General features: G+C 47.0%; 1 protein-coding gene across 1 annotated transcript; it reads left to right on the top strand.

Moving 5' to 3' along the window:
- The first annotated feature begins 221 nt into the window (after nucleotides 1-221).
- Nucleotides 222-26,038, top strand: SLC1A4 (solute carrier family 1 member 4). The gene is made up of 9 exons (XM_014730921.3): nucleotides 222-366; nucleotides 882-1,454; nucleotides 11,750-11,792; nucleotides 13,828-13,890; nucleotides 14,672-14,838; nucleotides 18,894-19,127; nucleotides 20,377-20,571; nucleotides 20,872-21,006; nucleotides 23,216-26,038. Exons 2-9 carry the CDS (start codon nucleotides 928-930, stop codon nucleotides 23,448-23,450), a joined length of 1,599 nt encoding a protein of 532 aa, XP_014586407.2. The 5' UTR covers nucleotides 222-366; nucleotides 882-927; the 3' UTR covers nucleotides 23,451-26,038.

The raw sequence follows: 26,038 nt of genomic DNA, 5'->3' as shown, positions 1-26,038 counted from the left end.
CCACGCAACCCAATGGGACTCCCGGAGGACGGGATTTTACGCAAAAAGAGGGTGCAGCTGGAGGACAGCCCTAGGCCCCCCTCACCTCGCGAGGCCCCTTCGTAAGAGGCTGGCGCGCTCTGGAGCCGCCTCCGGCCGCGCGGGGGCGAAGGCACCCAGCCTCGCGTGAACCCTTCCCCTCCCCCAATCCCCAGGACAAGGAACGCGCCGCGTTCCACATTCTCCTGGGCCCTCTAACTCCGAGGGCCCAGACCCCGGCCGGCCCGAGCGGCCCCGGCAGGTGCCAACGAGCACAGGCAGTCGCTCAGGCCGCGCCTCCTTGCGGTCGCCGGGAGCCGGCCCTCATCACCCGGGCCAGGAGGAGGGGTGGGTGCCGGCATTGGCGGGCTCTGCAGGCGCCCCAAAGGCCTGGGACAGCGTGCCGGCCCAGTCGACCCCCGTCCACGCACAGGCAGCTAGGGGCGGGGCGGGGGGGCGGGGCGGGGCGAGGGGCGGGGCGGGGGTTGGGGAGGGGCGCGTGGCGGCTGCTTCCGGGCGCTGATTGGCTGCAGGGGCGGGGGCGGGGCGGGGCGGTGGGTGTGAAGGCGTCACGCTCAGGCCGCTCTCTACTCCCTCCTTCCTCGCCTTTGCGTCCCGGCTCGCCGCTCCCGCGTTGCATCATCTGCAGCGTGGGGCTGCCGTGGGACGGCTGGACGCGGCACGATCCGCTCAGGCCGGGGCTCCAGCCCGCTCTCCCGCGTCTCTCCTGGCTCTCTCCGCACCTGCTTCTGTGTCCAGGCCGGGAGTCCCCCACGGGCCGGCTCCCAGAACCCGCGGGGCACAGCTAGCGAGCCTCGCCAGCTCCGCCTGATCCATTCATTGAGAGCCCCGTCTTTCCTCAGAGCCCAAGTCCCCCGCCTCCTCCAGCTCGGAGCCGCGGCCAGCGCCATGGAGAAGAGCAGCGAGACCAACGGCTACCTAGACAGCGCTCAGGCGGGGCCTGCCGCGGGGCCTGCCGCGGCCGGGGCCGCTGCGGGACGCGAGCGGCGCTGCGCCCGCTTCCTGCGGCGCCAGGCGCTGGTGCTGCTCACCGTGTCTGGGGTGGTGGCGGGCGCAGGCCTGGGCGCGGCGCTGCGCGGGCTCGAGTTAAGCCGCACGCAGGTCACCTACCTGGCCTTCCCTGGCGAGATGCTGCTCCGCATGCTGCGCATGATCATCCTGCCGCTGGTGGTCTGCAGCCTGGTGTCGGGCGCCGCCTCTCTTGACGCCAGCTCCCTCGGGCGCCTGGGCGGCATCGCCATCGCCTACTTCGGCCTCACCACGCTGGGCGCCTCAGCGCTCGCCGTCGCTTTGGCGTTCATCATCAAGCCTGGGTCTGGCGCGCAGACCCTTCAGTCCAGCGACCTGGGCCTGGAGGTGTCGGGGCCTCCTCCGGTCCCCAAAGAGACAGTGGACTCTTTCCTCGACTTGGCCAGGTAACGGTCCCCCACCTTGGCGTTTGCGCAGTGGGAGACACCGCTCTCTGATGCGCTCCAGTTCATACATACACACATACCCTCATATATTCCTAGGAGTTAATTCTTAATTGGCTGCTGGTGGCCTTTAACATTTTTTTAAATATAGAAATAACGTCTGGAGTCTGCATGCTGACCACACCTTTGCAAACATCAGCCAGGGCGCACCTGACAATCTCAAGGAGCAGGCCTGCATCTTTTAGCAAGAGCCAGTCTTACCGTTAGGTCGGAATGTGTGTTAGGGAAGATGCAGCCGGCTCACCTGTGCTTTATTCCTTATACTCTCTGGCCGCCTACACCGGTAAAAACGTTACTCCACGCCCCTGATAGGTTCGCCTCATTTTCTCCCCGCAGTGCCGGAAAGCTTCTGGGAGCATCGGTTAAATTTTGCCTGTTGGGTCGCCCTCGTCTGTAATCGATGGCCGCCTCTATTTCAGCCCTCTGACTGGGAGGAAGCTGGCAATTTTTTGAAGAGTTGTCAGTGGATGTGAGGATAACAAGACTGGGGTTAGCCGCGTGGGGCCCATTGCCCAAAAACATGCCTCTCTTCTACGCTTGGGGCAGGTTGCTGCTCACCCCATAGTCAGGACCACTTTAGAGGATTGTGAGTTTCAAGGGGCTTTATTTGTGGGAAGGTGTGAGTTCTGGAGGGGAGGGGAGAGAAGCATCTTCACTTAGCTTTGCCTATTTTTTGGCCTTCTTAGAAATTGCATTGCATCCCTTGAAATGCAGTGTAGTTTCTGTGGATCATTTAAAGCCTCTGTCCGGGCCTTTCTTGGTTTCTCCATTAGCCCGGAGTTCGTAGATGGGAAAACTGCAACCTGGAGGCATTCTCTGACCTGGCCAGGTTCAGCCGAGTGAGGGGCTCAGCTGGCTCTCCCTCTAGGTTTCCGATAATTCTGGGTTCGGGGCCTTGGAGGTAGATTTTGTCTTGAGTCACTGAGGCAAAGCTCCTCATTCCTGAGGCTGTTGAAAAACAGCAAATCCTGGGCAAAATGACTTGACTTCCTGCTATTTCCATTTCTCCCTCTGGAAAATGTGATGACTGTCTGCCACTTAAGAGAGAGAGTGTTCATCTAAAACTACATTGAAAAAAAATCTCTGATGAGGGGGACCGAAATGTTCTCACCAAGAAGGCAGGTGGAGGCGGCCTATTAGGACTTGGATGAGATCACAGAGTTTGTTTAGCATCTGGCAGCTAGATATTTAGAGTCTTTAGAGGTCCTTAAAGTTTGGGGACTCACTTTTAGGTGGGTGCTGAAAACAAAGTCTGCTGAGGTTGAGAGTGCCTTAGACTTATTACCTTCAGTGTGTCAGTCAGCTCTCCCCGGGAAGGAAGTTGATTATGGGGTTAAAGGATTCCTTTTTGCAGGGGTCAGTGGTCCAGAGAAGGGAGTGTGGATGCCCCGCTCTGACCTGCTGGTGGTGCCCCATAAGGAGGCTCAGTAGCATTCTTTTATCCCCAAGAGAGGGGCAATGGCCCAACAACAGGGGGTAGGGGCTGAGGGGAGGGGGTACCTTATTACCACCAGTCCCAGAAGAGACATCTTATTTCCTGATCATGGTTTTCTAGTTTTGGATCCAAGCCTCTTCAGTCCTGCTTCTGAAGTGAGTGGTGACCCAGCCTCGTGGCTTAGCAGTCAGTGTAGGTGCAGCCTTTTCAGTGACTTGGGCTGCAGATACAGGAAGGGACTAAGAGAACCTTTGTCGTGGCTTGTTGGGAATAGCTAGCATTTCATGCTTCCAATGGCCAACCTCATTTAATCCAGCAGCTCATGGATAAAGGTAGGGCAGGGGGTGTGATCCTATTTTATGACTGAGGAAACTGAGACATGGAGAGACTAGGCCATTTGCTCAAGGTCACAGAGTGGTTTATCAAAAGGGGGATTAGAAAGTTCAGGGCTCTCTTTCTCCCACTCCCCTCGTCCCCAAGTCAACATGCCATGGTAATGACACTGTGCTGCTGGGCTAGTCTGACGGTCTCAGAAATGTTTGCTCTAGGCCCAAGGAGGAACCAGGTGAGGGTATGATTGCATCAGCCAGATGCTCCTTCCTCTCAGCTCCTTCCTCTCAGCAGAGGAGCTGAGCCCCTTCCGTGAAGGAAAGCACGGGCGTGTGCAGCTGCAGGCTTTCGCGTGGAGCAGCTTGTGTGAGGAAACAGTCCTGAGGCTCGTGGAAATGCTTCTTAGGTCTGGAGAGTCTCTGGATAAAAATTTTAAAGTTGCTTCCTTCAAAGAAACCCCGTGGATGCCATTTTTATGACTCTGGGCATGTTCTTTCGCAAAGGCAGGGTGCAATGCTTTCTGCCTCTGGGCACTTGAATGAAATGAGATTCTGCCAGTAAATACCTCAGTTCTCCAGCAGGCTCTCACCTGGTCACTGCCCAGAACTTAAACACCTGCAAGGGGTGGGAGAAGTCTCTGGTGATTTAGTGTAGCTACCACCAAAGCTTTGCTAAAGTCCGTGATCTTTCCTGGTGGCAGAGTGCCCCAGAACTCCCGTGGGGTTTCTTTGCCATCATTTCTAATTTATTTTTTCAAGATGAAACTACAAGTCAGAAAGAAATGAAGCTAATAGATATTCATTATGCCTTTTAGAAAATTCAGAATGACATTGCCAAGTGATGTGATTTCCCAACACACGATGGATTAGAAATGACATAGTAGACTGGGGAGTGGGTATGAGGCACTGGCGCTAGGAGCAGGCCCTTTATTGCTGAGGAATGATGGCGGATGTCAACCGGCAGGTAGGAAAGTCACAGACAGTCTCCCCCTGGGCAGCCTGGACTCGCTGCCTGGGGACCTGAAACAGTACAGGACTCTCAGAGCTGGGTGTGCCCCTAGTGATTGAGCTGTGATTTTTCATCCAAAAGGAAATGGTTTGGGCACCAAAGAGACAGACACAGATTGTCAGGAACCCAATCCTTGTGGAACTTATGGGTCTGCAACAATGCTTACTGATTGTGGGTCCTAGGGCGTGTCCGTAGCTTTCTGTGCCTTGGCCTCCTCATCTTTATAATGGGGTCATGAGAACAGCTACCTCACAGGATGGTTTTGAGGGTTAAATGAGTGCTGTCTGTAAAGCTCTTAGAACAGGACTGGCCCAGTATATGCTTGCTCTTATTATAAATGGAACGATACCACAGAGTGATTGTGTTTTTCCAGTTCACATGAGCTAATGGGAATGACTCTCTTTTCATAATCTGAAATAAATGAGAGTAAATGGGAAGAAAAGGAATGTTTAGGGGAACCCAGGATGACTTGAAGCTAGTGTCTCTTTAGGTATATTGGGAACCACATGGAGCCTGGAGAAAAAGAAGTGAATGGTGACTAAGTTTTGGACTAATGGAATCAAACTATGGGAAGTTTGGAAAATGGAGAAAAGCTCAAACTAAACACAGAAGAGCCTCCCATTCTGAAATGGGGCAGAAATCCGCACATATCCTCGCTGCCATTCCGGTTTCTTTTTTTCCTGCCTTACATGTTCATGGTCTCCAAAGTTGACCTCAGTTTTCTTCAGCTGTAAATGTAAAGGATTGAGGCAACTGGCTTCTAACATTCCTCTGGATGCTGAAATTTGTAGTTTTCAATGGAAACCCAGAGGCTTATTTGCAAAGGAAGCAGGTAGGGTCAGCTCCTCAGCCAGGACTCTGGACACCAGCAGCCAGAAGAATGGCCTTGGGCCACTGTCTTTTGCAGAGGGTGGCAGGGTGCTACCATGTGCCTGGTAAACACAGTTGAGATTTTGCTTGTTGCCCAGTTTTTTAGGCTTTATTGTTTTTTCTTGTGCTCATTTTCTCAACAGTGGACAGTGCCTTTCCCTTCACTGAGGGAGACGCAGGGGCTTACTTTCCTCCCCAAGGACTGGCATGAATGTGATGCCTCTCAAGCTGCAAAGAACACATTTCTTTAATCCATGCCAGGAAACCTATTGGAGACGGAGATCTGATGTCAGCGCCTAGATTGCAGTCAGAGAGAATAGTGAATCATTTCTTCTAAATATTGGCCATGGCAGGTGGTTTGAGCTATGCCTAGGACTACTCTTCTGTAGGCAAGATGAAGACTCTTAGCAGATCTGACAAGGACCCAAATTAATGGAAGTTTCTCAGCCTAACTAGTCACTAAAGGGAAAAAATGTCAGCTTGCAATTAAAAAAAAGTCTTTAACACGATGCTATTTCTTCTACCACCCAGGAGAATACCTGAGTAGTTCAGAGACTGAAAAGAGCATAAACCCAGAGAGGCAGCATGGTAGTTACTAAGAGCAGACACTGAAGGTGACTACCTGGGTGTGAATCCAGCCCTACCACTTACAGCTGAATGGACAAGTCATTAAGCCTCTCTGTGCCTCAGTTTCCTTATCTGTAAAATGAGGTTAATAATAGTATCTGCTACTTACACTTGTTAAGAGGATTAAATGAATTTATATTTGAGTGTCTTGCTAATGTTCTGTGTCGCAGGCTCTCAGGGACAGCTGAGGGCTACTTGATACAGAGAATGAGTGCTCCTAAAAGGTCCCCTACCACGGGGGCCCAATATTAGCTTTTCCGGCAGGGATCTAAAACTGGATGTGGGCCTTAAAAAGAGGGCGGGTTACTCCCCAACCCCTACTGTCACCATAGCGTGAGCCCACCCCCTCTGCCCTTCCTCTGCTCCCAGCCTTGAAGGGAGTGCCGATATCCGAAAGGGCACATCCCTGTCAACTGCTCTACAACAATAAGCACTCGGGATAATAAATATTTATCAGGTGTGCCATATCCTGTTCTGAAGAGTCTTTGAAATTTTCATCAATTTGGTAAAGAATTTTTGAACTTAAATAAAAGGAAATACTTCTGGAACAAAAATATACATAAGCAAAAGTAAATTGTTTTACATTCTTCTCATATAGAACAGGAAAATGCATACCACCCTTGACAACAGGATCAGAAGAAGCAGTACCAGATGTGTAAAGAAGGACCATTTTTGAAGTTTCCATTGTGTGAACTGCATGAGTCTGTACAGCCCCACTAACAGAACTTCTGCCTTCAGCAGCTCGGCCTCAGCTCCTACCAGCTTTTCTGTTTGTTTTAAGTAATGTGCCCAAAGATTCCTAGAGCACTGGAAAGCCTTGTCCATTCTCTCTCCGTGTGGGTCTCTGGATTTAGCAGTATGGTCCTGGCATTTGCAGATGTCTTTGACTTAGACTCACGATAAGAAATACATTTTAGATTATGGCATCCCCACATACACAACCTGAAATACAAGTTCCACAAAACAGCATTTTAAATGTGATACATGCTGATATTTTCTGTTCTGTCTAATGTTTGACATCTTTTATAAAGTGCTGGTTAGAGCCAATAACTTGATTTCATGGCCTACTAATGTTTGAGAAACTTTGGTCTAATGTATATCTGGTATTATGTAATTCAAGTAAATTTCTCAGGATCAAATAACAGAGCAAAGAAATATTTGAGGATTTGAATAAGATACAGAGCGCAGCGGTTAGAAGCACCCTAACACCCAGTGAAATTGGTGCTGTGCAGAGGTAACCATGAGAAGACCATTGGTCCTTCTGATTTCCAGACTCTGGATCTCAAAACTCCAGATTTGCACTGTCCAGTATAGTAGACACTAGCCACAAGTGGCTATTGAAATTTAACTAGTTTACATGTAAATAAAACTAAAAATTCAGATCCTCGGTAGGACTAGCCTATTTCAAGTGCTCAGTAGTCATGTGGCTACCATATTGGACAGCACAAATATAGAAAGTTCTATTGGACAGTGTTGGCCTAGATGGAGCATGAGTGGGAGATGTATCAACTCAACGTCTCTGGGCCTTGGTGTTACCATGGGCAAAATGAGGGAGTTGAACTTGATCACTGCTAAAATCCCTTCCAGCCCAAGTTTTCCTCACTTTGAAAGCCCACAAAGTTACTGTGTGAATGTGAGGATTTGGGAAAAGTGCCCAAAGACAGAGCTCTGGGGAGCAAAACATGACGAGCAGCTGATCCTGCATGCAGGAGAGCTTAGGAGCAAGAAAAAGCCAGAGTTCATGGCGGTATCTGTGTTTAAAAGCCACAGGAGCGAGGGGTAGGAAGAGGGCAGAGAGAGCAGAGTCAGAGGACTGACCCTGCCCGACTATGAGACTTACCACAGAGCTACAGTAATCAAGACTGTAGTATTGACGAAAGAATAGGCAAATAGATCAATGGAACAGAATAGAGAGCCCGGAAGTAGACTCATGTAAATACAGTCAACTGATCTTTGACAAAGGAGCAAAAGCAACACAATGGAGCGAAGATAATCTTTTCAACAAATGGTGCTGGAACAGCTGGACGTCCACATGCAAAAAAATGAATCGAGACACAGACATTTCCTCCTTCACAAAAATTAACTCAAAATGGATCATAGACCTAAGTGTAAAGTGCAAAACTAAAACTCCCAGAACATAAGGCTGGAGAAAACCTAGGGGACCTTGGGTAGGGCAGTGCCTTCTTGATATGACACCAAAGGTACGATCGGATCGAGGAAGAGTGCAGAGAAATCTTTTGCTTTACTCCCACAGCCTCCGCTCCTTGGCCGTTGGTGCGCACAGGAGGGGACTGCTCCTGCTCCTAGGCTGTCTGTGGCAACCAGAGGGACCAAGGGAAAGGAGTAGGATTTTGTGGATGCACGAGCTTCAGCTCCCTGCCCCCAGACGATTCCTTCCCAGGAATAAATATCTGAGAGCTGAAGTAAAGTTCAGTCATCCCTTTGAATGTGGTTTTTTGGGAGGGGTTATGAAATCACTGCATCTTTTTTAACTTTTTAAGCAATTTTAAGGTATGATTTACGTACAATAAAATGCACCCATTTTAGGTGTACAGCTCAATGAGTTTTGACAAATAGATAACTCATTTAACCACCACCACAATCCAGACTCTGAACATTTCTGTCGTCCGTGACCCTTCTCGGCAGTCCCCGCTCTCCACCCCTGGCCCCAGGCAGTTTTGGAGAGAAAATTCTGCTTTCTATCACTATAGATTAGTTTTGCTTTTTCTAGCCTTTCACATCAATGGAATCATTCAGCGTGTACTTGTCTGGCTTCTTTTGCTCAGCACGATGTGGCTGAGATTATCCACATTGTGTTTATCAGTAGCTGGTTCCTTTTTATTGCCAGATAGGATTCCATGGTATGGATTTATCAGAATCTGTTTGTTCATTCATCTGTTGATGGCCATTTGAGTTTTGAGCTATTATGAAGAATGCTGTTTTACATATAGGTCCTTTTTGCAAACATGTATTTTCATTTCTCGGGTAAATATCTAGGAATGGAATTGCGGGGTCATATGGTAAGTGTATGTTTAACTTTAAGAAACTGCCAGCATACATCGTGTTCTTCTTAGGAACTTGATTTTTTTGGCAGGCGTGGCTGTTTTGCCTCTAGTGTTGTCTGTAGCCCTCTGTTCATGTTGGGTTTTGTAGATTAGATACTGTAGACTGTCTGAAAACAGGTGGATGTGTCAGTGGCTGTTTGGTTTACAAGTTCTGGGTTAGGGTCAGGGTCCATTCTGGGTGAGAAGGTATTGGGTTATTGTTTATGCTAAAGAGACCAGGCAGGCCAGATAGAAGGGCTTAAACGAATAGTGTATGCTCTTTGGAAGAGACTGCATTTCAAGGCTGTGGGAAAGGCTGTGCTCGCACCCCTTGAGGAAATGGCTGATCCCTGAAGGATGCAGGGTATTTGCAGGAGAAATTGTTCCCTATGGGGAAGATGGAGGGCTTCTAACCCAGCTCTTTCCTTAACTTCCCTGCCGTCTTAGGGGGAGAACCCCGTGGCCAGCTCAGTCTGGGAACTACTGACAGTTGTGATGTGGTGGACAGGGAAACCTGTCTCCTGACCTGTTTCTGCTTCTAACTAGTATAGCAAATGGAAATGAGATACCAAACCTACGCCCCAAGATTGAAATGTGTAAGAAAGGTGCTTTATAGTGAAAATAATAGGCAAATGTAAGTTGCTATTCATTTATATGTTAAAGAATAGCCAATGCAAATTGCTAGTCTGTTTCTGCCTTTTTTTTATTTAAGTAAATATGTTTGTGATAGGAATGGAATTTCTGATCACCATTTTGCAGTGGTTAATTCAACTCACAATCACGTTTTGTCTGCTTAAATGCAGATGTGTACTTCCTGGTATTCTCTAAGTATGTTCTAAGCAATTCTGGTCATAGACAAGTAAGTTTGGGAAATGCTGTGTTGCAGTCTCTAGATGCTGGCTGTCTTGTGGAAGCACCCTAATTGTACTAATGAAGTCATTTCTGCATCTCATTAACCCTGTTGGCTGTTGTATTAGTTACCTATTGCTGTCTAACAAGTTACCAACAATTTAGCAGCTTAAAATCACACACATTAATTATCTCACTGTATCAGTGGAGTCAAGAATCCTGGCATGGGTCTTCTGCTTCAGTCTCTTACAAAGCTGCAATCAAGGTGTTGGCCATGGCTGAGGTCTCATCTAAAGGCTTAACTAGGGAAGGATTCACCTGAGGTCACATGGTTGTTGGCAGAATTCAGTTCCTTGAAGTTTAGACTGGGAGCTTCACTTCCTAGTTGGCTGTTGGCCACTGGCCACCCTCAGTTTCTTGCCACATGGGCCTTTCCAACATCAAACATGCAAGCTCAGCAGGAATAAAGAGCGTTTTCTGGCAAGATGGAAGCCACAGTTTTATGTAACCAAATCATGAAAGTGACATCCCATGACCCTTACTGTATTTTGTTGGTTAGAAGCAAGTCATAGGCCCCACCCACACTCAAGGGAGGGTATTACACAAAGGTGTGACTACTGGCAGTCCATCTTAGCCTCTGCTTGCCAAGCTGGGTTGCAGTCAGAACTGCCTACCTCTGAAACCAAATGCACTGCAAATAGTTGCCTAGAGATGCTAGTGCTAGGTGAACAACTCAACCACAAAGTAAGAATTCGCGGATAAGTTTGGCACAAATTGTAAAGGAGGGTCCAGAGTCTTTTACTCTCTAGATTTATTCTCATAGGAAGTGAGTAGAACAAAATGGACTGTCAGTGGGATTTTCTTATATATCAAGGCCGGCATCCTGCACAGAGCCTGACCCAAAGAAGGCCTTCAGTAAAAACTGTTTACATGAATAGATTTTAGCTTCAAAATAGAGCTTAACTTGATCAGCTCTATTATCCTGCTTTTGTAGCAAGTATTTTATAATATCCTTCATCTTGAAATGAAATCCAGGTATTTCAATTCAAATGTAGGTAGAATTTACCTACACACGTAATCTCAAAACATCTGTCTTAACTGTAATATCAAAGACAAGAGAAGAGTAATTTATAATAAAAAATAATGTGTTTCAATATGTAAAAGAAAGTGGTTAGGTGCTTAATTCTGAATTTAGAGTCACCATTAATGAGACAGCTATAAATGCAGCTATAAATTTATAGCTATAAAAAGCTATAAATAAAATATAAAATAAAAAGCTATAAATGCAGACAGATACTTGATGCTGGTGTTTGCAACTGAGGACCCAGATCCTGCAATTTGCCATTGGTGATGTGATTTTCCAGAAAGATGAACAATTCAGAAAATTTGGAAGATGCACATTTGGAAACACTCTGAACAAAACAAAAAATAATTATCCCACATTTTACACAGGAGTTGCACTCCCAGAAAATTCAGTGTGTGTTCAAGTTGTGCAAAAAATACCTTGTTTTGGAGCTAGTTTAGGCTCAGGTAATTATAAATAAGGCTTGCATCTACAGACATGTCATATAATACATTTGAAAGCATGAGGAACTTGAGACCTTTTATTGTACTGGACTAGGCTACACTCAGCAGAACAAGTGGCTGGGCCCTGGCGCTTCCCCCTACACACACTCCGCCAGTTTCAGGAATGCCCCCCACTTATTGCGACAAGAACACTCCCTTGCATTTCACTGTGGGCAGCACCACTCCCCCCTGAAAACCACTGCAGTGGGGCTTACCCTCTTGGGGAAAGGGAAGTGATGCAGTTATTCTGGTCTGGATGGACCCAGTTAAGCCTAAATATCCACGAGTACCATGAGGGAGAGGAAGATAAAAATTGGTGCATTCCAAGGATCTATTGTGGCCCAGTGGCCGAGGCATAGTTCGGGGCTTGGATCAAGCAGAAGACCCAGTAACTGCTGAAGTGGAGAGAGAGGGAACTCCGTGTTAGGCTGTCAGGATGGGCGTCTTAAAGTGGGCACTTCGAGCACTGAATTTTAATAATACTGATGAAATGCTTTCTTTTCCAACAGAAACCTGTTTCCTTCAAATCTTGTGGTTGCAGCTTTTCGTACGGTAAGGCCTGATGCTTTGCTAAAAATGTGAAACTGACGGGGGAGGAAGATGTGTAAATGACTGCTGTAGAGTTAGGTAGGGTGGAAGAAGGAGCGACAGTATCATTAACAAAGCTTGGCAACATTGGCCTGAAGTTTTATAGATGGGCCCCTGGAGTGAAAACAAACAAAACAAAACAACACTAAACAAAAAAAATCCCCAAATTTTTCTAAAATATCCCACTGGTTCCAACATCTTTTCACATCACCTGAGAAATACCTTCAAATCACATTTCAGGAATCTGTTAAGTATTTTAGAACTTTTTAAAAAATACACATATTTTTTCTGATTATAAAGGTAATATATCCTCATTGTAAAAAAATGAAAAAGTGCAAAAAAGTGGAAGAAAATAAGAATCACCCATAATCACTACCTAGAGCTACCCATTAACATTTTGGTATACACCCTTCAGATATGTTTTTTCTATGCATGCACACACACGTTTTAAAAATAATTATACTACACATATTGTTAGTATGTACACACACTGCACACATTGTTTTGTCACCTGCTCTTTTCTTTTTTTTTTTAAAGATTTTATTTTTCCTTTTTCTCCCCAAAGTCCCCCGGTACATAGTTGTATATTTTTTTTTGTGGGCCCTTCTGGTTGTGGCATGTGGGACGCCGCCCCAGCATGGCCTGATGAATGGTGCCATGTCCGCACCCAGAATCCGAACTGGTGAAACCCTGGTCTGCCGAAGCGGAGTGCGCAAACTTAACCACTCAGCCACGGGGCCGGCCCCAGCCTGCTCTTTTCTAAGACAATATATTGTGAACGTTTTCCCAGGCCGGTAAATGTCCTTCCACACGTGTCGTTGGCTATGTTCCACTGTGCGAGCAGACCGTCAGTTTACTCCCTCAGCCCCTTGGTGCTGGGCATTCAGGCTGTTTCTAGTTTGTCCCTCATTTTAGCAGTGCTGCAAGTCATGTCCCTGTGCCATGCTTTGCACAGAGAAGGAATATAAAGGTCTATATTAGATGGACTAATCTGATTGCCTTTTTCAAGTGAAGACTTGCCTGTTTCTCCTCACAGTCTTTTTAAAAAAAATCTGCATATCAGCCCAGCTGTGCCTTGTGTATATAATATGAGGTAGGAGAAAAGTAAAAGGTGTGTGGGGCTTTCAGTGCCTGTGACAGAAAGTGTAGGATGGGGTTTGTTTCCCCTGCCACCCCTGATTACAGGACATCTGAGCAGCTCAGCCATCTGAAAGCTTGGTAAATCGAAGCCGGGAGAGCCCAGAGCTCCTCCAAGGCAGGCAGAAAGCAGCCTCCAGGTCTGTGCCCCCTAAGGGGCTCCCACAGATAGTTCAGAAGCCAGATGTCCTTAAAAGAGGTCAGGAAGGGGGTTTTATAACAGATTCCACTCGATAGAGCATCCTGCCACAGGGAGTCACCTGTGTGCCTCGTGCAGGAGTATGTGAAGTCAACCGTCGGACCAAAGTTTGCAGAGACGGTTCACTTCTGCCAAGTGAATCTCCCAGAAGTCTCAGCCAGAAGACGCCGCCTTGCCTCACATCCTGTGCTTTGTAGAGCGGCGGCTCAGGCAGATTAGAAACAGATGGTGAAAAGCAGTCAGGCTCAAATAAGTTCTGGAACAAGGTGGAGCACAAATAAATGAATGAAAATAAAATGACACATTGAAAAGTGGACTTTGTCTTTATGGAATTAATACAGGCGTTCTCCAGATCGCATCAAACTATGAGCGTGTAATTGTGCAGACCTTCTCCTCCAAACCGTTATCTGAGGGACGGAGGAAATGTTCCTTGTTTTCTTGGGTCCCTAAATAACCCAGAGGCCTCTTGGAGTGCATGCTGTCGTGGTCTTAAGTAGCTTTTCTGCAGTTCTCCTAGGCCTTGTCAGGCCAACCACGTGAGGAGTGCCCGGAACCCTTGGAATGGATGATGAGGAGTAGCCGGAGGCCTGCAGTGCTCTCCGTTCCTCTGGTTCGGTCTTCACCCGTGAACTGACAGTGGATTTTTCTTTCTCTTGCTCACAGTATGCAACCGATTATATAGAGGTGACCCACAACACGAGCTCTGGAAACGTAACCCGTGAAAAGGTAAAGCTCTTTGTAAGATCACTTGTGACAAACACTTAGAAAGCAGATAATGTTTCTTCACTGAAGGAGCATCCACAATGCATCTTTTTCTCAGCAGGGCTGGAAACTTTGGGGTTAGAATGAACTATTTGAGGCACACAGGTTAGGTTTGCTCCTTTGGCTGTTTACCAGCTTGGCCAAAGGCCAGTGTCTGGAGCGTTGGAATCTTTAGTGAATCCATTTCATTGAATTGGAACTAACATCCCCTTTCTTCAAAAAATATTTTATAACACCCATTCTGCTATCCTGAAATATAATTAACAGATGACTTTACCTACCTCTACACGTGGAACTTGTCTTATGGGCTTAACTCACTATAGCTGTCATTCATTCCACGTATTTTTTTGAGTATGTATTATTTGCCAGACACTGGGCTAGGTCCCAGGCTTCATGATAGAGGTGGAAGGGACCAGGGACTTCAAGGATTATTCATTCCAGCCACAGAGCTGTCATGGGAAGAAGGAGGTACTTTGTGCTTCCCCCGCCCCATATACAACTCCCCAGGGCTGAGGGGCTCTGAGTTCTACCAGCCTTTCTTTGGTTGAAGGAGAAGTTCCTCGGACTCCTTCTCCCTTTGAGTTTCCTACTCCTCAGTTTGTGAAATTGCTGAAGGTTAAAGAAAACATGAACCTTTTCTCATTCTGGCATAGCGTTTCAGTCAGCGTTTCGGACCAAGCAAATGCATGTTTAATTTTCACTCATCTGCTGAAACTTAGACCCACTGTCCCCGCTGATCCTACAGATCCCCGTTGGCACTGAGATTGAAGGGATGAACATTTTGGGATTGGTCCTTTTCGCTCTGGTATTAGGAGTGGCCCTAAAGAAACTCGGCTCTGAAGGAGAGGAGCTCATCCGTTTCTTCAATGCCCTCAACGAGGCAACAATGGTGCTGGTGTCATGGATCATGTGGTGAGTGTCGCCCCACTGCCTACTCTCCCTCTCATTTCTCCTGCCATCCAAAAAAGAACCCGACTCTGCTCTTCTAGATTAACTCTGTGGGGCCACCTGGCTCAGTGCTCTGCATGTGGTTGAGGCATCATGGGCCATCTTGGTACAGCAGGTGATGGAAGTGGAGATGATTTCTCCTCTTGTCCAGGACCTCAGAGAATCACTGACTTCCTCAGCACCCACAGTGACCCCTTAGGGTTCTATCATTGGTTGTTTGTTTATGAGTTCCCGCCATCATCTCATATTTTATGGGATGCCCATATCATCTTGTGGGGCAATGAGTTCCATGTTTGCTCTGTGCTGAATAAAATAAGGCTCATTTATCTTAAACCTTCAAGCTTCAAAGGGGCCGCTTACTGTAGTATTTCACAGCATGGAAGACTAATCCATCTTCACCTCATGCATATATTAACCAGAATGGTCTTTTTTTACAAAAATGTTTCATTACGTAATATCAATGAATGGGGTTATTGTTTAATAAAACCCATTAGATTGGTTTCTGGCTAAAAAGTAAAAATTTGACCATATCCCTCAAAGTAACTTCTCAGAAATCATACCAATTCCAGTTCCAATGCCTCATAAGCTTCATCCTGCTGTTTTACTGAAGCCAAACTTCTGTGGGTTTTAGCTTCTGCCCATTCGTTGTTGAGAAACTATCCTTTCATGCACAAAGCATTTTCCTTATTGTCAAGCCTTAAATATCCCACAACTTCTCTCTCTCAGATGGCGCTGGGGACTGATTTTAGGAGAGAAGCCTGGAATTTGGTGGGAAAGTTTAGAATTGAGTGGGAAGCACATCCTGAGCCCCCACTGGTGGTGTTTATCTTGCTCAACCCCAAATTCCAGAATCTGACACTCTACCCTTGCAAACATTGTGCTTCTTATGACTGTTGTTCTCGGGAGAAAAATATTTTCAGAAAGGGAAAAGTGTTTTCCTCACATGTCAAGTTCTTTTCCTGGCTTATTTTTTTAGTCTGAAATCCTCCCAAAGTTTGGATTAAAAGAAACCCTTTGCGAGAGAGTGATGTTCCTATGTTAAGACGTTCGTTTTCAGTCTGGAAACCAATCTGCAGTCCTTCCTTCAATGGGATGTACTAGTTACATAAGCAGGTATTCGGTAAGGCAGGCCCTGCTGAGGCTCCAACTGCAGCGGGAGATCTGTGGCCTGGAAAGTGTGTCTGAGGTTTAAAATGCCTTAAATGGAGAAAGGATCTCAACCAGGTGTGGGTGGGGTCTTCAGTAGTAGCTCTTTCTGCTTTCGTTCCTCCTCTGATGACCTCCTCTGATGTCAAAGCCCCTGCCCACCCTGCACTATTTGCAGAAATAACTTCTCGATGGATTAAGCACACGGTCAGCAAAGTGCAGGCCACATGGTCTCTATCGCGACTACAGCTCTGCCACCGTAGGGCAAAAGCAACCAGAGACCCTTTGTACTCGAACAAGCGTGCCTCTGTTCCGTGCATTAAACTATCCAGAGGGGAAGGAAGGACGAAAGAAGAGAGTCCTCTAAAAGTAGTAGAAGAAAATCTAGGAGTAAGGAGTCTTCCTAAACAAAATATGAGAAGTAAAAGCCATAAAAAGCTGCTGAATTTGACTACATCAAAATAGAAAATGTTTGCATGTAAAAGCTACCTTGAACAAAATTAAAGACAAGACACTTGTTGAAAAAAATTGATATCTGTTTACAGATAGTACGTGTGTATATACACACACACACGACCTGGAAGCATTCCTATCCAAGGGACAGGTACCAGTTCACAATCTGTTTATCTGTCTGCAGTGAGATTTATAGGGAAGTTGAGAATAGTGTTTAGAAACTTTTATAGCAATTTCATATTGCTGCAACATTCAAGCACATGATCATTTTTCTAATATTTTATTTTTATTGTCTTTCATAAGAATATTGGTCCATGACTGGCTGCATAGAAATAAACTGGTCTCTCACCAAAGAGAGTTTGAGAAGCACTAATATAAAGCATTCTGATTATTGAAAAAGAAAAAAGACTGAATAAACAATTAGAAAATGGGCAAAGTATGTGAGCAGGCATTTCATAGAAGAGGAAATCTGAATGACAGGTAAAGATTTTAAGGGCTGCCCAACTTGTTAGAAATCAGGGAAATGAAAAGTTTGGTTTTATCAGGCATCGATAAGGTGAGGACAGGGTTTCTCACCAGCAACACTGTTGACGTTTTGGGCTGGATCATTCTCTGTTGAGCGGTCTTGTGTACCGTAGGATGTTTATTAGCATAATCCCTGCCTCCACCCCTAGATGCCAGCAGCACCCCCTCCCCAAAATTGTGACAACCAAATGTGTCTGCAGACATTGCCAAATGTCCCTGGGGGCAAAAGCATCCATGGATGAGAACCAGTGGTGCAGGAAAGGATTATTCTCCTAGACAGCTGGCGGGAATGTGAATTGGAACAGCCACTTTGGAGAACAGTTTGTCAGTATCTACTGAAATTTGAAATATGCACACCCCATAACTCAGCAGTTCCACTTCTCGGTGTCTCCACCTCAAGAACATAGGCATGTGGGCACAAAGAGACCTGTTTGCAGTGTTGTTTGCAATGATGAAAACCTGGGGACAATGTAAATGTCCATCGGCAGGGCAATGGCAAAATAATCCATAGTATTTCAGTTCTGAGGCTAATATTTAAAAAGAATGAGGTAAAGGCGGAAACATCCCAAATGTCCATTGACAGGTGAATGGATAAACAAAAAGTGGTATAAACATACAATGGAATATTATTCAACCTTAAGGAGTGAAATTCTGACACACGCTACAACATGGATGAACCTTAAAGACATTATGCTAAGTGAAATAAACCAGCCACAAAAGGACAAGTATTGTATGATTCCACTTATAGGAGGTGCCTAGAGTAGGCAAATTCATGGAGACAGAAAGTAGAATAGAGGTTACCAGGACAGGAGGAGCGGGGAACAGGGTTTACTGTTTAATGGGTGGGGGGGATGAAAAGTTCTGGAGATGGATAGTGGGGATGGCTGCACAATAATGTGAATGTACTCAATGCCACTAAACTGTACACTTAAAAATAGTGAAAATGGTAAATTTTATGTTATGCATATTTTACCACAGTTAAAACAAATGAGGTTTCTGTGTATTTGAAAGAAGAATGTATTCATGCATTGCTGTGGGATTTAAAATTAATAATACTGCTTCGAATATCTCTGGAAAGAAAACTCAATAAACCAGTGACATTGGCTATCTCCAGGGGAGAAACTGGGTGCTTGGGGGCAAAGCGGTGGCGGGAGACTTCACACTCTTCACCCTTTTGTACCCTTTGAAATTTGAACTATGTGACATTATCATTTATATAATTAAAATTTACAAATGAAGTCAACGGTTGCAAAATTCTTCCTCAATTTATATGAAATTCAAAACAACAGACTTTTGTTCTTGTACCTCCCATGGTTCATTCCTTCCCTTCCTGCCATTAAAAAAACCCTCACGCTCCAGGAGGGTTCCCGGAGGGTCATTGTTAATGACTTTTTCCCACGGAATCGTGTTTTCCAAACTACAAAGAACTTAAAACTTCACAGCAGTCCCAGCTTTGGTTCAATTTTATATCACAGCGATTCTGCGAAATAGGTGTTAGTCTCTTGTGTTTCTAAATTCTCGGAACAGACCTGAGCAAAGCGGAAGGTCAGGCTCACAGTCTCAGGCTTTGATCCTTAAGAGCTCCTTGCCTTTCCACTTGGGAGGAGCCTATGGGGTTGGTAGCATCCATGTGTTAAGAACATAATATATCCGAGGGGCAAGAAGTCTGGGTTCCGGTCCTGACTCCGTTAGCCAGGGTGATTCATCATGTTAATTTTACTCAGTTTCATGGCCTGTCAAATGGGCCCATCCTTTTCTATTCCTCAGGGTCATCCTAGGGAGAGATGAAGACCGCCTAGTTGAAAGTCCCTGTGTTCTGTATCTGGAAGGGCCTGCATCTCCCAGCCCCATCGTCGCACCTCTCTTACTGACAAATGCCCTTGCTCGTGCTCTAGGTATGTACCTGTGGGCATCATGTTCCTCGTTGGAAGCAAGATAGTGGAAATGAAGGACATCGTCGTGCTGGTGACCAGCCTTGGGAAATACATCTTCACATCTATATTGGGCCATTTCATTCATGGAGGAATTGTTCTACCACTTATTTATTTTGTTTTTACACGAAAAAACCCCTTCAGGTTCCTCCTGGGTCTCCTTGCACCGTTTGCAACAGCATTTGCCACTTGCTCCAGGTGAGTGGGTTCTGGGTGCCCTTGGCTGCTCTGAGCCATATTAAGGTGGAAACAGGTAAGGCCAGAGGTGGATGCACAGCTAGCATCTTGACGTGTTTTAATCCCTTGAAAACTCTCTAAGCTGGTCTCAACTGATTTTTTTGTATTACCAGCCCCAATGCTCTTATGGAGGTGGGTTTCTGGGATTGTCAGAATGAGGGATTGCCTCATTCCCTTCTCCCTCCTTCTCCCTGAAAGTCAATCAAATTGTTATTTCACCCAGATATGGGCCCTCACTCTAATGAGTAAGACCTTTGCCTGAGTAAAAGAAGGCAACCATTTAACTCAAAATGCATCGCAGAGAAGTTTCTAGAATGACACCTGCCCAATTCTCCCTATGGATGCATGAATTAGAAAATAAGACCAAGACACCATCATCACCATCATGAGGGATGTGTGCTCAGCTCTCTAGGAGTCCACAGTATTGTGGGATTATCTAATTTAGCACAAAAGATACACCTTGTCATTATTGGAAATCCCTTCGAAAAAAGGTTGGGCTTTCCCAATATGTTAAAGAAAACTTTCAAAGGATGGCAGCACATTGTTTCATTCACACATTTAGTTTTTGCCTCTCTACTGCATGTTTCCTCCCATCCTGAATGGCTGTTTGTATGATGGAGTAGTGGTGGTGAAAAGAATTAGGGAGGTAAGTTTCTCTGGCTTGGGCAGATATGAACCTACTTCTGAGCTGCGCCAGCCATCCTCCTCAGAGCCTGCAGAGGCAGCTGAAGAGAGCAGGTCTTCTCCACGGAACATCGACACGGTTACTCTTTCCAAACTCTCAGAGCCATTTCTGCTTCTTGGCCTCAAAGGAAAAAAAGAGAATCATAGTTTGCCTTTTACTTTTTTGGGGAAAAAAAAACCATTCAAGAGAGGAGATGCACATAAAAAGTAAATAGTTATTTGTTCTCTTGAGAACATTTTACACCACAAGGCAATGTGTGGTTCCGGAGAAATTTGGAACAGGTGTATCCAGGTAAATAACACAACAGGTAAATCTAGGCAATCAGATTCTGAATACTTTGGGAGTTGACAGAACCCCTTGTTGTAACAGAAACTTGGAAACATTTTGGATTTTTCCCTTATTTCAAGGAGAGAAAGCCAAAAACTAGGATGGTGCTAATTGCTGTGTTCCTGGGTCGGAGCTGAGTACTATGTTAGCCTGGCTGGGAGGGCCTGTTCTCATGGTGGGCTGTTTTTCCATTTCTAGCTCAGCAACCCTTCCTTCTATGATGAAGTGCATTGAAGAAAACAATGGCGTAGACAAGAGGATCAGCAGGTTCATTCTTCCCATCGGGGCCACCGTGAACATGGATGGAGCAGCCATCTTCCAGTGTGTGGCCGCGGTGTTCATTGCCCAGCTCAACAACATAGAGCTGAAAGCAGGACAGATTTTCACGATTCTGTAGGTTCATTATTCTTTCCTTCACCTGTAGGTTTGGGTCAAAACTTGAGGTTTTTCTCGTGATTTCCTTTGAAAAACCTCATGAACACCAATCTCGCCATAACTCCGGTGTCTCATTTGTAAAGTGAGGACAGCATGAATTCATTGCTTGAAGAGAGTGAATCATTTCTCTAGGGCTCAGCTAGCAGAATCTAGGGTTGTGTGGTTTTCAGTTTCATGCAGTGGTTGCCATGTTCTGCATTTCTCTGTGCCCACTGCGTGCTCTGTGTTAATTGCTCACCCTGCTTTGCCATCCCCTAGAGTGACGGCCACAGCATCTAGTGTTGGAGCAGCAGGCGTGCCAGCTGGAGGAGTTCTCACTATCGCCATTATCCTGGAGGCCATTGGGCTGCCCACTCATGACCTCTCTCTGATCCTGGCTGTGGACTGGATTGTGTAAGTAGCAAGTCCTAAGGGCACCGAATAAAAGAAAGTCTGTATTGAGTTCCCTAGGAGCTTGGCACTCTGCTGGGCCTGGGGCATGCAGAGAAACTTAAAACATGCTCCCTCCCTGGTGAGGGAGCCCACACGCAAGACATTTTCCATTTACTAGTTGTGCGATAGGAGCTGTTCTGGGCTTTGGTCTGCTCCTCTGTGAAATGGGAAGAATAATTGAACCTACACCAGAGTTGTGGTGGAGGTTAAATGAGTTAGCACATGCACAGCACATAGAAGAGTTCTGGGCATGTGGTAAAACATTCAGTAAATATTAGTGAAGAAAGACACTCCTGGCCAGGCTAGTCAGAGCCATGCACGGGTTGACCTAAATACTGGAGCCTGGCACTGGGCTCATAGCTCTGCCCACTGTGATTGGAAAAGGTGGTTTCCAACCTTTTTTTCTTTTTTTTGGTAAGGAAGATTGGTCCTGAGCTAACATCTGTGCCAATCTTCCTCCATTTTGTACTTGGGACACGACCGTAGTATAGCGTGATGAGCAGTGTGTAGGGCCACGCCTGGGATCCGACCCCGTGAGCCCTGGGCTGCTGAAGTGGAGCCCACGGGCTTAACCACTGCACTAACCAGGCTGGCCCCAACCTTTTTTTTAAGCCCTAGAAACTTGAAGGGGTTTCTCAGAATCTTTATGGCAACTCAGAGCAATGAAGGTGAAATGTCCAGCATTGTCGAGACAACTCATCAGAGGGAACTCAGTCCCGGAGCTGGTGAGTTAGACAGGACCAGAGGCCCTGTCTCCTTCCTCCGCCAGCAGCCTCCTCCGCATGGGGAAGGCAGGCCTCTGAGAGGTGCTGAGGCAGGAATAGGGCAATAGGGCACCAGCGGGCTGCCCGGTGGAGATGTGAGGTCACACGAGCCCTCGCCACCCTGTGGCCTGTGATGCCGCAGCCCTCAGCTTCTCCGTGCCCTCAGGCAACTGCACATTTTCCCCTCTCTTCAAAATGGGCACAATACTTCCTCTGAGCCCCGGGGACGGAGGGTGGCTATTGGGCTAATCTATGGGAAGACAAGCTTCTGGAAAGGACAGTGCTATTTGTTGTGAGACGGTGTTTGCCAACAGCCGTGGATTCACATGAAGATTAATATTCAGTAGAGATGCAGTGTCACAGTGAGAAAAAGAGGGGAAGCTCCCACAGTGTGAGAGTGAGTGGGGCACAAGCTGGACGCAAAACTGTATCTGTTATTATCCCAGTCATCTGCGACTTTTATATGACGGGCCTATCCCACATAGGATACACACATAGAAAGTAACTGCAGGGAAACAGGTCAAAAAATGGGTACTGACCGCTCAGAGCGGTGGAGTATTGGGGGGGCACTTTTGTTTTCTTCTTCATATTTCCCTTTTTTCTAAGTTTTCTACAGTGAAGGTCTGTTACTTTCATAAGAATAAACGTATTTAAAGAAAATCAATTTAGAGTAAAATGAGGCCTTATGCCCTCAGTAGCATGCTCTCCAGGAATCAGCAGGGCCCCCTCAGGGTCACAGCTTCTCCAGTGGCTGTTCAGCCTGCTGTGACTGGGCCGCCCCCATGGTTGCTGCAGGCAGCATCAGCTGTAATGCCTGCCTTTTTCCTTTTTAAAAAAAAATTATTTTATTAAAATCATATTGGCTTATAACATCTTGTAAATTTCAGGTATACATTATTATATATCAGTTTCTGTATAGACTGCATTGTGCTCACCACTAACAGTCCAGTTTTTATCCATCACCATACGTATCTGCCCCTTTACCCCTTTCTCCCTCCCCTGGCCCCCTTCTCTGGTAACCACCAATCTATTCTCCTTATCCCTGTGTTTGTTTATCTTCCACATATGAGTGAAATCATATGGTGTTTGTCTTTCTCTGTCTGGCTTATTTCACTTAGCATAATACCCTCAAGGTCCATCCATGTTGTCACAAATGGTACGATTTTGTCCTTTTTTATGGCTGAGTAGTATTCCATTGTGTATATATGCCGCATCTTCTTTATCCATTCATCTCTTGATGGGCACTTAGGTTGCTTCCATGTCTTGGCTATTGTGAATAACGCTGCGATGAACATAGGGGCACATAAATCCTTTGAATTGTTGATTTTACGTTCTTTGGATAAATACCCAGTAGTGGGATAGGTGGATCATATGGTATTTCTACTTGCCTTTTTCTTTTCTCCCAGGGACCGCACCACCACCGTGGTGAATGTGGAAGGGGACGCCCTGGGTGCGGGCATTCTCCACCACCTGAATCAGAAAGCCATGAAGAAAGGGGCGCAGGAACTGAGTGAGGTGAAAGTGGAAGCCATCCCCAACTGCAAGTCGGAGGAGGAGACGTCGCCTCTGGTGACCCACCAGAAGCCCGCTGCCCCTGCAGCCAGCGCCCCAGAACTGGAATCAAAGGAGTCGGTTCTGTGATGGGGCCGGGCGTCGGGCTGGCCTGCCCGCAGTGGTGCCCCGCCCTGTTAGTGCAGCCGCGGGACACTGGCACGCCCTCTCTGACTTTTAGCCTCCCAGCAATGCTTTGGCCCCGTCACCAGTTTGAGGATTACTTCTCACACAGGCACTGGGCTTCCCAGCGGGAACTGGTTGCCGAGGACCAGGACACTGATGTTTGGCCTGATCCATGTCCAGGTGCCACCGTGTGTGCACCCGGGCTCTGTTTGGAAACATGCCCTCGGGCTACCAGGCTCTGGAAATAACAGTCTCACCGGGACCTGGTGGTTAAAGTTTGGGAAGATGCTGGTGTACGCCTCGTCGCACCCAGTCAGCTCTGCGCTGGGTGCTTCCCCGGCAGACCTAGGGGTTTGCAGTCATCTGTCACATTGCCTTGTGAGCCGAAGTAGTTGGAAAAGTTCCCAAATTCTTAGCCTTGGCTGGACTTCGCTGAGCTGGGACTGAGGTGTTCAGTGTGTGCTGGGTGTGGCTGGCTTCTGGGTCACCGATGGCCGGTGGTGGGCTGGATGTATGTGCTGCGCGTTGTCAGGTTAGAAATATTCCAGGTGGTGTTAGCACTGCTAGGGTCTCTGGTCAGTGTCATTGAGTAAATAATGTAAATTCGGAGGTAAAAGACAGGAGGGGGGAACGCAGCCTGCAGAGGGAAAGGAAGCACCCTAATCAAGACAGGATGACAGGATGCACACACACCATTGTCCCCACTCTCCTCCCAGCCCTGGGGAAGTTTTCTGCTTCCGTGACCCGGGCCTCTGACAGCACTGTGGCTTTATCCCCAGCCACTCTGATTTGGCAACAGGCCAGAGAGAGGCCTTCTCCTCTTGGGGGGTGTGATGTGGTCGGCGTGTTCAGGACCCTTGTTGGTTTATCAATCTATTATTTTAGTTCAACTAGACCCTGCCTACAAAGCTGTGTTGCAGCAAAAAATTTAAAAAATAAAACACAAACCCACCCACTCATTGGAATGGGGTGCCCCCATCCCCAGATCCCCTGGCTTGGGCTGATTTCCGTGGACTTGGTTTGAATCTAGGTGAGGGGGTGTTGTAGAGAAGACCAGCATTGCCAGGGACAGGGAAGACCGAAAAGGCACAAGACAGCTGTTCCGCGGTGTGACCTGCAGCGAGTCCTGGGGCCTCACTTTACCCCGTGTGTAAAATGGGTTGGTGTCACCTGCCTCTTACCTACCTCAGAGGGATTTGGTGAGGCGAACTGAGTGGGTCCATGAGAACGACCGTCTCCCTTCTTGGATAGCGAGTGCTGACACCCCTCTGCTCTTCTGATTCGGTACCAGTGGTACCTTTCTCCTGGAGGCCTCGTTCTCCTGGGCAGAACAGCTTTGATGAGCAGGGCCTCCTCCGTGTGCATTAGCAGTGTTATCACGCCACTCGTTCTCCCCGTAGTTCTGTGACAGCATCAGCGCTGCCTCTCCCGGATGTCCTTCAAGTGTCCGTGAGTTCACTACCCCGCCTTCCACGCTTCCCGGTACCTGACTTCCGTGACTCCCAGACCTAGGTAGTGTGTCTGTCACCCCACAACAGGCCATTAAAGCTCCCACACTTTCAGCCTCGTTCATTCCCTTGTTTTCCCTGTTGCTGTGGTGTTGCTGTCACCCGGGCCCTATAGGAAGGGAACACACCACTGCGATGTGTGTCCCCTTGTGCTGAGGATGGGCGGACAGGACAGAGACAGTTGAGCGCCCTCATATTAAAATGAGGGGCGTGTGCCTGAGCAGAAGGGGTGGGGAAGAGCCAAGGGCACAGAGCTGGCCCGGCCTGGTGGGAAGGCCCAACTCCCTCCAACTCAAAACCAGCTGAGCCACTCCCACCTCCTGTGAAGCCAGGAATGACGAGGGACTGAGTCGAGAGGTGCCTCCCTGGAAACTCACCCTCCGGCCACAGCTTGTTGCTGATAACCTTTCTGTTTTCAAAGGGGAAACAATCACCTTATTTGATTCCAAACTGCGAATGAACATTCACTGTTTTTCAGGTTTCAGTGCATCTCATCTGTCCTTCTTCCACATATATATGGCTCTATATGTACACGTATACGCATACATATTTATGTGTGTATGTATGTTGTTTGGCTCCAATCCAAGCAAGTTTGAATGTGGCCAGAGGTGAACTAACTGGAAGTTGTGTGGCTTGGGCATCCTGGAGTTCCTGTTTCTAAAGATGAATTTCACAAAATGTGGAAATTAGAGCTGGACAATGAGACCCAGTGACTGCACAGCCTCTTTCTTGGACCTGGAAATGCAGTGAGGAGAGTGCATGGCCTGGAGCAGGGCCCTTCCGTATACAATCCCAATGATGAGCACACCCCTTCCCCTGGGAGGAAGAAGGTGCTGCTTTTCTCATTTTTCAGTCCACGAGAGGAATCAGACCCGGCTGGCGAAAATCCCGCTTTCTCATTGTCTGAAGATGTCTCCCCGCTGTTCTCTTCTAACCTGTTGTCATAGATACTGTTCGAGTACTGTTCGTCTCTGACTGTTTTGTACGCGTGACATTTGCCTTAAAACATAGCAGTCCTCAAAAATGAATCCAGTGTTTCTACTA

This window comes from Equus caballus, chromosome 15, assembly GCF_041296265.1.
Source record: "Equus caballus isolate H_3958 breed thoroughbred chromosome 15, TB-T2T, whole genome shotgun sequence".
NCBI classification, from domain to species: domain Eukaryota; kingdom Metazoa; phylum Chordata; class Mammalia; order Perissodactyla; family Equidae; genus Equus; species Equus caballus.
Note: the sequence above shows the minus strand (reverse complement) of the source record. Positions and strands in the feature narration are given on the sequence as shown.

What these genes read in the sequence shown, in the direction of transcription:
- SLC1A4 (XM_014730921.3), top strand. Translation starts at nt 928, where the DNA reads ATGGAGAAGAGCAGCGAGACCAACGGCTACCTAGACAGCGCTCAGGCG. An exon ending in TGGTTGCAGCTTTTCGTACG is followed by an intron (nt 11,793 to 13,827) that starts GTAAGGCCTGAT and finishes TCTTGCTCACAG; the next exon opens with TATGCAACCGATTATATAGA. An exon ending in CTGGCTGTGGACTGGATTGT is followed by an intron (nt 21,007 to 23,215) that starts GTAAGTAGCAAG and finishes CTTTTCTCCCAG; the next exon opens with GGACCGCACCACCACCGTGG.